Raw genomic sequence first — 15,349 nt, forward strand, 5'->3', positions numbered from 1 at the left:
ACCGTCGAGGACTTGCTACATCACGGATTTTGCCGTTTCAAGGATTGCTCGCATTAATCAGTTAAGATACATGAATGCGAGCAATTGCGCTCAGTGTCGTAGATGGGATGAGGACACATCCACCATTAGACGTCAAGATTGGTCAAGATTGGTCTGCCCGTTTACCTTTTTGTACCACGGATCATGAACTGCTTCAAATGTAAAAAGCTGGGTCATACGGCTACTGAATGAAAGATGTCTCTACTGTGGTCATACTCGATGTGGTAACTCGACATGTCCCGCGTAAAAATTGCCCAGCAGAACACCTTTTGATCTTTTGTCTTTTAGTGATACAGAGTCTGGAGGCCACTACAAAGTGCCGCAAAAGGACCTCGATCCCAGATCACAGGTACGGTGATCTAATCTACAACAGCTAATCTACAACAGCCTCTTGTAGAGCTCGTTCTCAGAATCGGATTTAAAAATTAAAAATACCAGGGAGGCTTTATCTCCCTGGTATTTTTAATTTAAATACCAAATTAAATATTTTAAAATACCAGGGTGGCTTTATCTTTCATCAGAACTAATGAATAATGAATAATCCAATTTTTTACGAGAAGATACAAAATCCTTTGTTTAATGAATTTCTAAGCCATTTGGCACAGAAAATAAATTAAAAGCAGCCTTTTCAAACCCCAGTATCAACGCAAATCCATAATTCTCCAAGCTCCATAAAGGATGTCTTAATACAATCAGGGTGGCAGTAGATCTCGGCGTTTCATTACATCCACAGCCATTTAGCATCGAAAATTAGAATTCAATCTTTGAATCTTCTAAGGGTCCTTTTGTATTTTTTCGCGGGTGATTTTTTTGCATTTTAGCCGTTTTGTGCAATCTCGTGTCCGATTGAGCTAAACTTTTGGAAAGAAATTATTTTCGAGGTACGTCCGGTTATTAAATTTGATGATCACATGTACATACATACCACTGACACCCTTATGAACAGTCTTCTGAATAGATGCTCCCTCCGTCGCCGTCAACTGATTTCATAAATATACAGTAAAAGATTTGTGGTTGAAATTTACATGAAAAGAACGACAGTCAAACATGAATTGAGTACCATTTCCATGTACACAAATTATTGTTTGAAGGTCGAACTGAAAAAGAAACCCAAAGCAAAAACCAAAGAAGTGCAAAACTGAGACTCCGCCAAAGACGTCACGCTACGGCTCTGCTATACCAGAGTCACTCGGAACCGCAAAAAAGCACCAAACATGTAACAGCGAAAATCAAAGCTCTAGCGACGATGACATGAGCACAAATACAAACGAGGGATAAGGCAGACAGCATGATGAGCAAGTGGCTGAAGGTAAACCTGACCATTGCTCACCATCAAGAATGACAATTAACACAAGAAACGCCCAGGATAGTTGACAGAAATGGTATTTGATTACTTATTTATTAAGTGAATTGTATCTTTAAGGAGGATTAACAATCCTTAGAGCAGCCCCTTTTTAGTTGGCAGCTTAAAGCTGAATTATTAAAACATTTAAAATTATGCATAATTCACGATCGGACCAAACCACCTCGTAAAAGATCTTTGCCATTTCTAAAAACTAGCACAAGTCAAGTGAATTAGGCCATAATCACGCCTATTTAAAGTCAGATCATCTCTTATAAATTCTTCATCATCAAGACACGTAATTTATGTTCATTACACAAACTTTGACTGACTGACTTCGCGTATATCCACTGCCCTGCCATGCTACTTTATCGGAAATTTCCACTGTGTAAGCTAAAGGATAATTCACAGAAAAAATCCCTTCTCAGGGAAACTCGTTCATCGTTGCTAGCTCCAACAATCTATAATCAGCAGCACTCATCCCAAATGTATCAGTCTGTCTGTAAATTTAACTGCTATCACCAAGGTTGATAACACCAAACCAAATGATGAAATGATGAATTGGAAAGAATTAGGTACATCGTCCCACCCTAACGACCGTTGAGCCGTTATCATCCCCCTGTGTAACAACTAAATAAACACCGATGAAAGCACTTTGATGAAATGACGTTGATTTATGACACCGGCTTGACCGAGGCGATATAGTCGAAATTACTCACCCTTCTGTCACTAGCAGCATTAGTAGCCCGGCTGAAATAGTTTTCACGAGCGAAGTTTTCCGTCCGATTGCCACGGGCAAAAACAAACACCAGAAAAGGGTTGGTGTTGATTGGCAAGATTGAGTGCGAAGAGATATTTCTCAGCTAGCTATATCCCGTTTGGTTGATGTGTCAACTAGGACCAAAAAAAACCACAACTGTTTCTCTCACTCTACCGGCAAATCACACAGACATCAAAGTGAAACGGTTTGTGATCGGCCGCTGCTGCAGGAGGAATGCCCGGACCAACCCGCCAATCATTCTAGACCCTTTCGTCCTCGTCCTCGTCGTTGTTGCTACTGGCTGTGGCCGCTGATTGTTGCAGCTCTTGCCACTGACAAATGTCCCGACGAACCGCTGCCAAATTGAACATTTTTCTTAATTTGATGGGTGGAGCACTGCCTCATCCAGACACAAACCCACAATTGTATCAAACCGTATACTTTGTTCCGCACATCAGATTTCACACAGCACTTACTTAGGCACCATTGACATTTCTTTTATTTTCACGATTTTCTATTGGCGGCTGCCTTTCACGGCCTACTGTTGCTGGCGGAGAATCACTCATGTCAGGAACACACAAATTTTCCACCCTCTTCGCTCGGCAATCATCCGTGACTCGGAGGGAGAAAGTTGATTGACACACCGTCACACATTCAGCGAGCCGTAAGAACTAATCACGCAAATTATAGTAATTGATAAAGACTGATCTTCAGAGAAACGCAAATCAGCTGAAGAAAGCACAAAATTACACGGCCTCCGTCTTGACAGCTCAGACAACAACGGGACACCGAGGCACCACAGCACAACTACGGACCGGAACCGTCGTTCCACGTTCCGCGACGACGAACCCTCAGCAGCAACACAAGCGGAGAGCAAGCACACGCGAGAGAAACGTGAAAAGACTGAAGCAGCTTTGTTACCGTCGTCGGTCTGAAGGTATTTTAGCCTACAGCTGACTTGGGCTGGGACCGTGAATTGAATATATCCTTTTCCAGCGATGGAACTCATCGTGGATGTATATGGGGAAAAGTGAGAGAACGCCGGTGAGAGGGTGATGAGAGATAATTGGGAAAACTCTGGAAAGGTTGAACTGTCGTGAGTGGAAGCTATTAGAAGCAGTTCTCACGATGGAAAGCTCGTGAAGATGGTGATTGCGATATGGCGGAATGGGAAAATTGGTTTGTTCAAGTGGGATTAATTCGTTTATTTGTTGGAGAAGGAAAAGCTCTTGCTTCGTGTTTGTTCCCGGTAGATGGTGCAATGCGGAACCACCCTCTTCTTTCATAATCCATTCATCGGAAGTTCTGTTAATTTTGGAGGTTTTTTTTAACTTTTTCAATTCTTCATTTCGTGAGCTGAACTAATTTGATGATGTGGTTTATACAAATCAATCTACTGATTTTATGAATCTGGTTTCTTTTTTCATTTTTTTGCTTTAGTATTTCTATTTTTCATTCCCTTTATAGATTTTCTATAATTTATTCAGTCGCTTCGAGGTCTTATTCGTGTAGTACTAAAACTGTGTCCATCGCAGCTCTAGTTGGGTGTTTACTTCGCATGAGTCCTGCAAACTAACGAATAATCCAAGAGTGATATGTATAAGAAATGTTTCATCTCACTGCTCACTGTCGATTTTTTTTACAGTAAATAAAAATTTTGAAGGTATACACATTGTTTTGTGTTGCATTCGGTGAAATCTACAACCTATACACTAGAAATCAGTGCCAGCGGAACACTCTTTTCCCGATTGGGTGTAAGATACGGAGTGGTGTCTACCCGTAATGACGAAAATTTAGACAAGGCATGTGTAAGAATAAACGAAAATTCTCGGGTAATATCTGGTGGTTATTTGGAAACACCCTTTTTTAACGAGCTGTATGACCGACGGCTCAGCGAAAATGTGTTTGTTTGTTCCACCGCTAAGTCCCAAATATACCATTCTTTTAAATTTCGTTGCATTAATTTTCCGTTCCCTCCAATAAATACATTTTCCCCGATAGCAAAAATACATTTAACATCACCGATATATGCGTGATTTAATTAAATAACACTCGGCATTGTACGAAAAAGTATGTTGTCTATGTACCCGCCAGGGTAGTCGAGATTGATGGTGTATAGGGTTAGCTGCTTCAAGAACCCTTTGCTACGGTCAGTGAAAATTCTAGTGTGTTTAGTGTTCTAGCGCCAGATCTCCGTTAAACGAATCTCTTCGGCCTCGTTTCAGCCCGAGATGTGCTGGCTATTCTCGATCTCCCTTATATGTCTCTCATATACATATATTTAAGCACGATAAATATATAAATTCAATGTATAGATTTTTGTTTTAGTGTTTCGGATTCTCCTCGTCAGTAACTAGCACCATCTGGGTGTCCAGTTAGACTATGTATCTTAACTAGTACCCAAATTAGCACTAGTTAGACACTAAATTCCAAAAAGTCACACGTCTTGCGTGAACACTAAACCACTGGCTTATACCGAGTGATGTCTCGATAGTAAGCACAGAGGTTCTGTTTGCCGACGAGGAATATGAACCGAAACTGTCTTTTGGTATAAGTAACAAACGCCTGGAATTATGCAAAACTCCCAAGTGGGAAAAATTTTGGACAAGACCAATTTCTTTGTGCATGAGGGCACATGCCTTACATGAAGTATGGTTTTTTTGTTTTAGTGTTTCGGATTCTTGTCCAAAATTTTTCCCACTTGGGAGTTTTGCATTTTTCGAGGATATTTGTCCCAAATTTGACCATTTCGGAATTATGTGATCTAAACAGTAAATACAGGTAAACTTCGATATAACGTACATCTCGGTTTAAAAATTGTACGTTATATCGAATTGTACGTTATATCGAAGCATGCAAAATGTTCAAAGAATTGTTGTTCATGGTACTTTATTTTGTAGAATTTTGATAACGCGTAACTAATTTTGAAAATCTAACCTACCTAGCAGTGTGAAACAACTTTTCTAATAAGAAAATTATAGTGGATCCATTAAAAATACACTCAGGTTTTTTTTACGCGGGGGATACAAGCCGCGTAAATGAAAACCGCGTAAATTTCAAAATCCGCGTAAATGAAAACCGCGTAAATTTCAAAATCCGCGTAAAAAAACCGCGTAAAAAAATACCGCGCAAAAAAAAACCGCGTAAAAAAAACTTGAGTGTATGCCATAATCATTTTTTTGTTTATATGAATTAAATTTATTGATAATATTCTTTTTTTTTTCATTTTGATTTTAGAGGTTTTAACCTTAGGGTCATTCGACTCTTTGTTGGGTTAGAGAAATCTCTTTAGAAAAATCTCTAACACTATGTTCGGGGTTGGGAATTGAACCCAGGTGAGCTTCGTACAACGCAATTGAGTTACCAACTACGCTATCTCTACCTCCGAAAATATTCTCTATTCTGACTCCTTTCCTAATTATTAAGTCATTAATTATTATTTTGTCTGGGCTTGTAAAATGTTTTAATATTCCCAAAGTCCGCGCCACATACAATAAAAGCAACTTTAATGAACTTTAATCATTAGAATAGAGTATAAACATCCACTTGTATCCACGATTCAAAAATTTCTGAAGTTATATTTCAGTCCGCTAACCGATTTCCTAAATACCCCAAACCGGCCGTGAAGCGTGCACAGTTGTCCGTGTAACAACAAATATGATCTCTCATTATTTTTGTGGAACAGCATGCCGTGGAGCTTAAACGTTGTCATTCGGCGCAGAGAATCAGAATCCGCAGTCCCGAAACCAACCAACAGTGGTCACACAAATATTATCAATTTTAGTTTTCAGTTAGAACTTAGGGGAGACGGGGGCTAGTTGGCTGTGTTTTCAGTTTTCATTTTTTACCGCTTTGATGTACCTAGATTTTGCAAAACAGAACACGTGGCATGGTAGGGCTGACTGTTGGCAACATCTCTGAATTTTATTAAAATGTTTGATGCATTGTCTCCATTTTTAGAGACAAAAATACGTGACGCGGAAAACCCGCCAACTTACCCCGGCCCCGGGGTAAGTTGGCAGTATGTATAGATACACCATAAAATAAGCAATCAAATGGAGAATCAAATACTTCATGGGTCTTTTTGGAACGTGCTGAATGTCTTTTCAAGAAAACTGTATATTAATCGACATTTGCTATTATATTTCAGTTTCAATATCCCGGAATATTGAAGTCGCATACTCCATATTCAACAGCAAATTTTCAAAATTCTTTAGGTGATAGGCTGAAGTAAATGTTTCCTGCATTGACGAGATACACAAGAAAAAGATTTTCTTTCTTTGGAGTGAATTCCAGAAATAAAAATTTTTGATGGCTATTTTTGCATCGTAAATAGTACCGCAAACTTGCCCCGCGAGCAGCACCGCCATCGCCCTAAATAACACAAAGTGTTTAAAATTTAGGAAATTTACTAGGTATTCTCGAAAACACAATATCGCCCACAACTTACACAATACAAAATGTTTTGCAACCAAAACACATTGGATAATAGGTTTCACATAACTTGAGGTACATAACGAGAGGCAGTGCTATATGTCTAATAGAAACGGAGAAAAAGGAATTCCGCCAACTTACCCCAACCGCCAACTAGCCCCGGGCTCCCCTACTGATATAGGGTTATTTATTGAGATAAATGGTTGGTTTTAATAAATTACGATCATTCGCAAATGAAATTGAAAAAAAAATCGCTCTCGTAACCTTCAATAAAGTAGCCAATTCCTAACATGCTCATTAGAAGCCCAATTAGTACGTTTTAAGATTGTGTGTAACATACTGAATTCTTAAAATATGGAATACATGCCTAATTGAAGAGAATTTTGGACCTGAAAAATAAATTAAAAAATAGGTACGTTATATCGAGGAAAAATGTACGTTATATCGAATGACGCTATATCGAGGGTACGTTATATCGAGGGTACGTTGTATCGAAGATTACCTGTATCAGTTTTTCAACACTCACCTCACTCTTCTGCATTTTCCTCCACTTCAAAGTTCCTAACATGAAAATAAGACTTTATATACAGAATGTAAATACGCCAATCAATTCAGCTTTCCAATATACGCCGTAACTTGCCATTAACTCGACATATTTGTTTAATTTTAGTGATTTTCAAACCCGCTAGGTGGCTATTAGTATACAAAATATTTTTTTAAAAAATCGTCAAATGCTCATAGAAACCGATTCTGATGTACTAGAGACAAGCGAAAAACAGGCTACTGGCAGGTGTTGCCATATCTATCCTCAGGTACGGTGGACCGTCCTGGGCGAGAGCATTGGAAGTAACCAGTTACCTTCGGAAACTGGAGAGCACCTACCGCTCGATGTGTCTCAGAGTGATATCTGCCTACCGCACGGTATCACACGATGCATCCTGCATGATAGCGAGCATGATGCCAGTCGGGCAGGTCATTCGGGAAGACAAAGAGTGTTTTGAATTGCGTGGAAATAGGGAGGTCCGCGAGTGCACCAGGGTGACCTCGGTCGCCAGATGACAGCGCGAACGGGATAACTCCCTGAGAGGTAGGTGGACCCACCGGCTGATACCTAACATATCGTGCTGGGTGGGTAGACCCCATGGGGAAGTTCACTTCCATCTGATACAAACTTAGTTGTAAATGAATGGTACAACATTCCCATAAGACGCTATTGAATTTTTAGTTGATCGGGCTTCCGGTTCCATAGTTACGGGTTGAAGAGTGCTGTCACACAGCAAATTCCCATATAAAATGGTAACCCTATGATGTCCGAATGATGTAATACATATTCAAATACGTTCAACATTATTTAGATTTGCGGGTCTAGATCACTAATGACCAATCAAAGCAGCTTTGACCACATTGGCCACCTATGACGGATCTTGATGCCCCGAGGAACTAGCCAAATTACCGAGCTAATGTCACACCTATTTCCTAGCAAAATTTCTTAACCTATTTGTACAAACTTGATTTAAAATAAAACGTATAATACTCCCAGTGACTTCTTTTGAATTTCATTCAGTTCTGATTTTTGGTTTCGAAGTTACAAGTTGGTTATTGCGGTCACATAGGAATTTCTCATGTAAACCGGTACAATCGTAATACCACATAGGTTAAAAATCTTTTGAAATAAACATCAAACTATTTTGATTCACAGACCTAGATCACTTGAAGGTGAATCAAAGATTCATGGAAAATATTGTCCACTATCGAAAATACCGGATGGTCCGGGTTTCGGGCATATTCCAGAACTAAAACTATGAAGTATTGTTTCTCTTTAGTTGGGCACCCTATTATACTACAGCATGAAAACCGTTGAAATACATTATAGCTAATCTAGTAGGCCTTTCTTGGAGTTTTTTCTACTGCGAGCTTCTCTAGTTTAGAGAACTGGATATTCTTTCTTTCCGCTTTCAGACGTCAACCGAGCAACAGTTGTTACTAGAACCGAGGTGGTTAACCAAAAGAAACATTTTCACTGGTACTTCGAACCGGATTGGGGCTCGGCCTTAGATAATTTCAGTTGAATAATTTATTTGCATTTCAGGTATTCAGCTATGCCAAAGTGAGCCATGTAATAGGTTAGCAACAGAAATCGCTAATTGGAATTAATACAGTAAGAACCTAACATGTAAGTTGGCTGATGTTGGCTAAAGCGGGTTAGTAGAAAAATTTTCGACGATAGGGTTGATTGCACAATATTGCTAACATGTGGGTTGGCAAAGCCGTATCGATCTTCGACGCTTGGGCCGGCTCAAAAAAAATGGTCGACATGTGGCTTGAAAGAAAAAAAAAATTGATGATGGTGTTCATTGCACAATACGGCTAACATGTGGGTTGGCAGAGAAGTTTCGATGCTTGTGTCGATTGAATAATGCAGCTGACACGCGGGTCGGCTGAGATAGCTCGGACGCTAGGGTCGATTCAACAATTTGACCAGAATGAGAAAAGCCAACGAAAATTTCAATACATAGTTCAAGATATCAATAAGGACGATGCTTTAGTAAGCAGTCTAGCATGTGAGTTAGGACGCGTTTAAAAAAATCTGAAAATAGCTCTTAATTTTCAGATTGAAAGCAACAATGAATGAATAATCAATACATGTATAAAATTCCGACGAGATTTAATTATTGAAGACAAAGAGGTTAACGCAAAAGGGTAAATAATACTTGCTGCTTTACAGGTGCAGAAATGGCGGATAACGCAAACGAACTCGACGGTATCATCGAAGAACCGTCTGAACCTACAAGTCCGATGATCTACGTTATGCAATCGGAATACGATAGTATCACCGTGCAGAGGAATCATGCCGTATCCAGAATAACTAATATCATCAAGACAATAACAACTTTTCAAGAATGGCCCTTGAGACTCGACGTGATATGCTGAAGGAATGCTATAAATCGTACGATCAAGCGCAAAGTACACTGGAGAAATGGAACCCCGAGGAAAGCCAGAATCGCGATGAAGTGGAAATTCATTACATCAATGGCCTTGCTACATTCGAACGGACAATCGCATCCAAGGGCCGGGAAGACACAATTATAACTGATATTATGGCGGTTTTTACCAGACGAGCGAGTAAGCACATTTCGACTTAATACTGTCACTTACGGTACGTGTTCCGCCCCTTTCATTGCGGCTCGTTGCCTCAAGCAGCTGACGATGGATTTCGAGCATATATATCCTGAGGCAAGTCGAGTCATTCAGATGGATTTTTAGATGGAGGATGCGTTAACGGGCCATGAACGACTTGATAAACTGATCCAAGTGAAGGATTAACTTACCACTATCCTAAGTAGTGCAGGGTTTGAGCTTCACAAATGGAAGTCAAATGAACCCAGCTTAGCGAGTGAAAAAGACGAGTCGAAAATCGTGAAAATCTTAGGAATGCGTTGGGACACACATTTGGACAGATCCAGCTTCAGCAACGAAATCAACGTACAAGCAGGAATGACAAAACGCAACATTTTGTCCGAAGTTCAAAAGATTTACGACCCTCTCGGAATTTTGAGTCCCATAATTGTTCACGGAAAGTTAATTATGCAAAGTATATGGACGAAGAAACTAGATTGGGATGAGCCGCTACCAGATCAGGTAATGGAAGAATGGAAATGGATCTGCGAACAAATAGCTGAGCTCGACACCAATAGTTTCGCAAGGTACATTACCACCACTGGAGGTACAATAGAGCTTCATGGATTTTCAGACGCGTCGAAACGAGCATATGGTGCTGTGATATATGTTAGAACAGTTGTCGAGAATGAAGTACATGTCAATCTACTCTGCGCAAAATCTCGTATAGCTCCTAGTGCCGACCAAAACAAAAAAGAAGATATCTTGAGCGTTTTTTCAAAACGTCATATCTGAAATGAGTTACTCTCTTTGTTTACTTTCTCTTCTGTTAATAATTCGGCCACTTTAACATTTATCCCTCAGCTCTTTGCATAATATGCTAGCTAAAACCACCGTCTTTCGATCTGTACTGTAAAATAAGTGAAAAGTGTTATAGTGACGCCGTAAAAATCGAAAGAGAAAGTATAAACAGAGAGTAACTCATTGCAGATATGACGTTTTGAAAAAACGCTCAAGATATGACAATTCCTAGAATGGAGCTCCGGGCTGCCACATTATTGGTGGAATTAATGACAAAGGTGAAGGAAACAACGTTAACATCGAAGGCGCTTATTATTGGACAGACTTAATGGTAACTTTAGATTGGATCTCTAAACCTATCAATTGGCCTGTCTTTATTAGGAATCGAGTAGCCAAAATCAACGAAATATCATCCTGTCACGACTGGAATCATGTTCGTTCTAAAGAAAATCCTGCCGATTTAATTTCTAGGGTGCTTCCGCAAAGAAATTAGCAGAAGCTGCAATTTGGTAGAAAGAGCCGGAATTTCTGCAGGAGCAGGACCGACCGTGGGTACAGAAAGCAATGAGAACGTTGATTGCGATGATTGACCACCAACCACAAGATATACAAGATGAACGAGATTATAAATTGATAGATCGATATTCCAGTTACAAATAGCTACAGAGAATCATTGCTTACAGCTTACGATTCAAACGGAACTGTATGAGTAAAAAAAACTGATCGAACCGTCGAACATCTCACCTTAAATGAGTTAAAACAGGCACACAACCAAATTATAAAGATGATTCAGCGGCAGCATTTTTCAAAGGAGCTAAATAAACTAACATCCGGGAGAGCTGTTAACAAAAATAGCAGTCTAATAAGTATGAACCCGTTCTTGGATACCGATGAATTACTTCGGGTTGGAGGAAGGCTACAGTCATCAGGAGTAGGATTCAATTAACAACACCCTATCATATTGCATAGAAATTGTAACGCGACATAGTTGATTGCTGTGCAACATCATCACAAGTATCTTCACGTTGGCCCACAAGGTCTTTTGTACGCACTAAGATTAAAGTATTGGCCGATCCATGGTAGAAGTTTGGTTCGCAAGATTGTGCACAAATGCGGAACAATCCAAACACAGCGAAACAAATTATGGGACAGATGCCGGACGTGCGGATAACTCCTGGGAGACCATTTCAAACAAGTGGGGTAGATTTTGGTGGCCTTTTCACCATCAAGGAAAACTTCGTTCGAACAAAAAAAAACTCTGAAAACGTACATGGCCCTGTTTATCTGTTTACGGACTCGAGCCGTACATTTGGAACTCGTTAGTAGCCTTTCTAGTGCTTCATTCACAGCTGCACTAAGAAGATTCACTAGTCAGCGCGGGCGCTGTAATGTAATTTATTGTGATAATGCCACAAACTTTGTTGGTTCCCGAAACGAGATCAAGGCCTTAACCGTCTTATTTGAAAACGAAGTAGAACCAGGAATACGCGATTTCTGCATAATGCAGGAAATGGAGTGGAAGTTTATAATGTAGCAGCGTCCAAAAACGCCAGCTGAAATGTGCGCTGACAAATTAAAAATTATCGTCAATGGTCTGGTCCCCTGTCTGGTGGAAATGTTGGTGACAATCGAATCTCCAACGACGAGCTCCTTATAGTTGCAAAAGATCAGAGAGCGCGGAAAACTCCCAGTCCGGACGGTATCCCCAACGTAGCACTGAAGACCGCGATTCTAGTGTTTCCGAACATGTTCAGGATAGTCGGGATCTATCATAAAGTCCAGGTACACAAAGAGAGTAAGCACCACATGGCTGATGGAAACGGAGAAGCGGGAACACTGTCAACTAACCCTGGCCTCCCTACAAGTTATCACGCCATGTTTCATGACAAAAAATTCGCAATTTCCGTCTACTATATGGAAATAAAATAAAAAAAATACCTGTCGATTATTTTTTATTGTTGAATCGAAAAAGATTGTGGCAAAGTTTGGGATATTCTCATTTGGGTGGAATCAAACACACAATTTGGCAATAATTTTAATTATTTCGTGTTACAGTAAAATTTTCTAGGTTATCAAACATATGCAAGTAAGAAAAAAACACAATTATAACAACTGGATGACAATCGTAGTGAAACTGGATCTTAAGAAGAAAAACGCTCACTAATACCAAATATTTTCACCAATATAGTCTTATCGTACTATAAATACAACACGTTGCATTCCACGACTATTGTGGTATTTCTGATCCCTTTGACTTCTCAGAACCAAAATTTTGTCCTTTTCTGTCTTAAACATGCTCAGTGCCAGGTGAACACGACGTGAGCCATAATCAAATATCCGGTCGTTACAATCACGCTTACCAACATAATGGGAAAACCGAGTCTACAGAAAAAGAAAATAAAATTGCAATAACTAGTCGTTTTCTAACACGAGAAGATCCATCAAACTTACTTGAAATAGTCCATGAAACTGAACTGATAACCGTGCTGTTCTGCTATCCCGGCGCAAATGACATTGGCGGAAGCACCGACCAGTGTTCCGTTGCCTGCGAAGCGAAAGCAAAAAAAAACGAAGCAAGCAAATCATAATTGTTAATTCACAACACTACACATTTTTACCGGGTGTCTTACCTCCTAGGCAAGTTCCAAACGCTAGCGCCCACACCAACGGTTGAAGAGGAAGACCAAGAGAAGATTTCTCCGACAACGCAACGACGATCTTGACCATCATAGCCGTCACGGGAATGCTATCCACGAAGGCCGACGTTAGAGCGGAAATCCACAGAATTATGATGATTGCAACCGCTAGCCGTAGGTCTTCGGATACCGCTAGAATGATGGATTCAGTCGCGTGGCCAATCCAATCGATTAAACCCATTCTTTCGATGGCTTCCATCAGGGTGAACATTGCCGCGAAAAAGAGCAGGGTTGGCCACTCGACTCGGGATAGAAGGGCATCCATGTCGTTTCTGATAAGGTTATTGATGATCAACATCCAATGGAATTTGTTATATGAAAGTTTACTTACTTGTCAGCGATGATCAGCAATAGAACAACACCAAGAAGTGCTGCCCATCCGGAGGACAGTCGCCTCAGCTCCGGGATCGACTCAAGGAAAAATAGTGAGACAATTAGGGCACAGGCGACCCCAGACTTGATAAGCAATGATTTGTTTTTTATTGGATGTTCTTTTTGCAGCTCTTCAAGCGTCGAACGGTAAACATCCTTCGGCAGGCATACTTTGGTCATCATCTTTTTCAGCTCATGCTTTAATAGACGGACCTTTTTCATCAACGTTTCGCGGACAATGTTGGCATCCTTCGAATATGGTGGGATCTTTCCGGCGGCTCGTTCCCAGACTTTTATGTTTCGTCGCAGCTCTCTTAATTCCTTTGGTTCATGCATTCTGAGGTTATTGATATTTCGGAACTTAATCCGGAGGTGAATGTTCGTTGCTATTACGACGATGACCACACCGACCAGCATGTGAGCAGTAAACGTTAAAAATGTTACCCCCTGAAACGGTTAAAATCGAACAATAATTGATTAATTTTATATTTAAGTTGAGGGTTTCTCACGTGTTTCAAAATATACTGATTCGATGTGATGATAACGTTGGGTGGATCCCCAACCGGCGTCGTTGTTCCTCCAATATTAGCATGCACGGTGATGGCCATCAGGATTGGCACGGGGTTCATGTCCATTACCTCGCATAATCTGAAAGGGGGTCATAGAAGTGTTTAATGTTTGGTTCACGAGCGACCCACTAGAAAAGCCCTGAATGGAAGCAGTTGGTACCTTATTGTGATGGGAGCCATCAGCAACACTGTAGTCACATTGTCCATAAAGGAGGAGATCAATGTGGTACAGATGCATAAGCAATGGATGAGATTCCAGATTTTCCCATTGGTGATCTGGAAAGAGGGAAATTGGTATCTATATTAAAGTCGGTTAACACATACGGCTAGTCAAATGGGTAGAGAACTTCCATTCTATGAAGTTCAATAAATGTAAAAGTGGCTTAATTCTTATATAAATACATGTTTGGTGCACAATTTAGAAGGAAATTGATTGTCCACCTAATATCCAAATTAATGAATGCGATGTAACAACAGATTAGTAGCGTTCTAATTATTTGACATTTCTTGCGTAGGATTCTTTGATCAATAATTGTCATCAAACCAAATTCAAGGAAACATGGCATAGGGCCATGTTTGCTTGAAGGTGCTAAACTGATATACGACTGTAAAAACTATCATGCTGCATTGTTAGACATTATTATACTGAACCCGAATGGGTTAAAACAGTTTCGTATATAAAGGGATTTACATTTCGACTTCATCTCATCCGTGTCTGGCAGCCCGACTTAGCCATATAAATAGACGCTAAATCCAAATCGAAACACTGCTTGTGATCGCTAGTAAACAATGGGTGAAGTCCCACAAGCAAACGTTTCTTACGAGATCATGTTTCGATTTCGCTGTGATCCCGGAATTGCAGCATTACAAGACTCGTTTGAGAGAATGTAGTACTTACGAAATCGCGAACCATATGATTATCAAAAAATGTTTACCAACGGCATTTTAGCTTTTGACATAATATTCAATTAAGTTACTTTCTTATGAAGACAATTCAAAATAACGAATTTTTGTTGCAAACCATCTAGGTGAAAAAAATGATAAGCTAGTTTACCGTTTCGCGAAATATTCAGGAGGCGTAGAAGTTTTTTACCCTGTTTCCTGATACATTCTTTAAAAATGCTCTAAAACGGGAAGGCAAAATGGATTGAGGTTTTTTTTGCATATTACAAAACACTATTTTGTCTTGAATAACAATTTTTAGTGGTATGCGAAATCC

General features: G+C 40.0%; 2 protein-coding genes across 9 annotated transcripts in view; both read right to left on the minus strand.

Annotated features, from left to right (window-relative positions):
- Positions 1-3,044, minus strand: part of LOC131686153 (P protein) — a 436,886-nt gene extending 433,842 nt beyond the window's left edge. For all 3 annotated transcript variants that reach the window (XM_058970335.1, XM_058970338.1, XM_058970336.1), the window contains exon 1: positions 2,101-3,044. The gene's annotated coding sequence lies outside the window, so the exon portion shown is untranslated. The remainder of the gene's footprint in view (positions 1-2,100) is intronic.
- Positions 3,045-12,515: 9,471 nt separating this feature from the next.
- Positions 12,516-15,349, minus strand: part of LOC131686156 (P protein-like) — a 110,430-nt gene continuing 107,596 nt past the window's right edge. For all 6 annotated transcript variants that reach the window (XM_058970348.1, XM_058970345.1, XM_058970351.1 and 3 more), the window contains 6 exons: positions 14,291-14,406; positions 14,071-14,209; positions 13,521-14,008; positions 13,124-13,461; positions 12,945-13,038; positions 12,516-12,875 (listed from right to left, as the gene is read on the minus strand). In XM_058970348.1, the coding sequence (XP_058826331.1) occupies positions 12,791-12,875; positions 12,945-13,038; positions 13,124-13,461; positions 13,521-14,008; positions 14,071-14,209; positions 14,291-14,406 (1,260 nt within the window). In that variant the 3' untranslated portion in view covers positions 12,516-12,790. The remainder of the gene's footprint in view (positions 12,876-12,944; positions 13,039-13,123; positions 13,462-13,520; positions 14,009-14,070; positions 14,210-14,290; positions 14,407-15,349) is intronic.

Source organism: Topomyia yanbarensis, chromosome 2 (genome assembly GCF_030247195.1).
Source record: "Topomyia yanbarensis strain Yona2022 chromosome 2, ASM3024719v1, whole genome shotgun sequence".
Taxonomy (NCBI): Eukaryota; Metazoa; Arthropoda; class Insecta; order Diptera; family Culicidae; genus Topomyia; species Topomyia yanbarensis.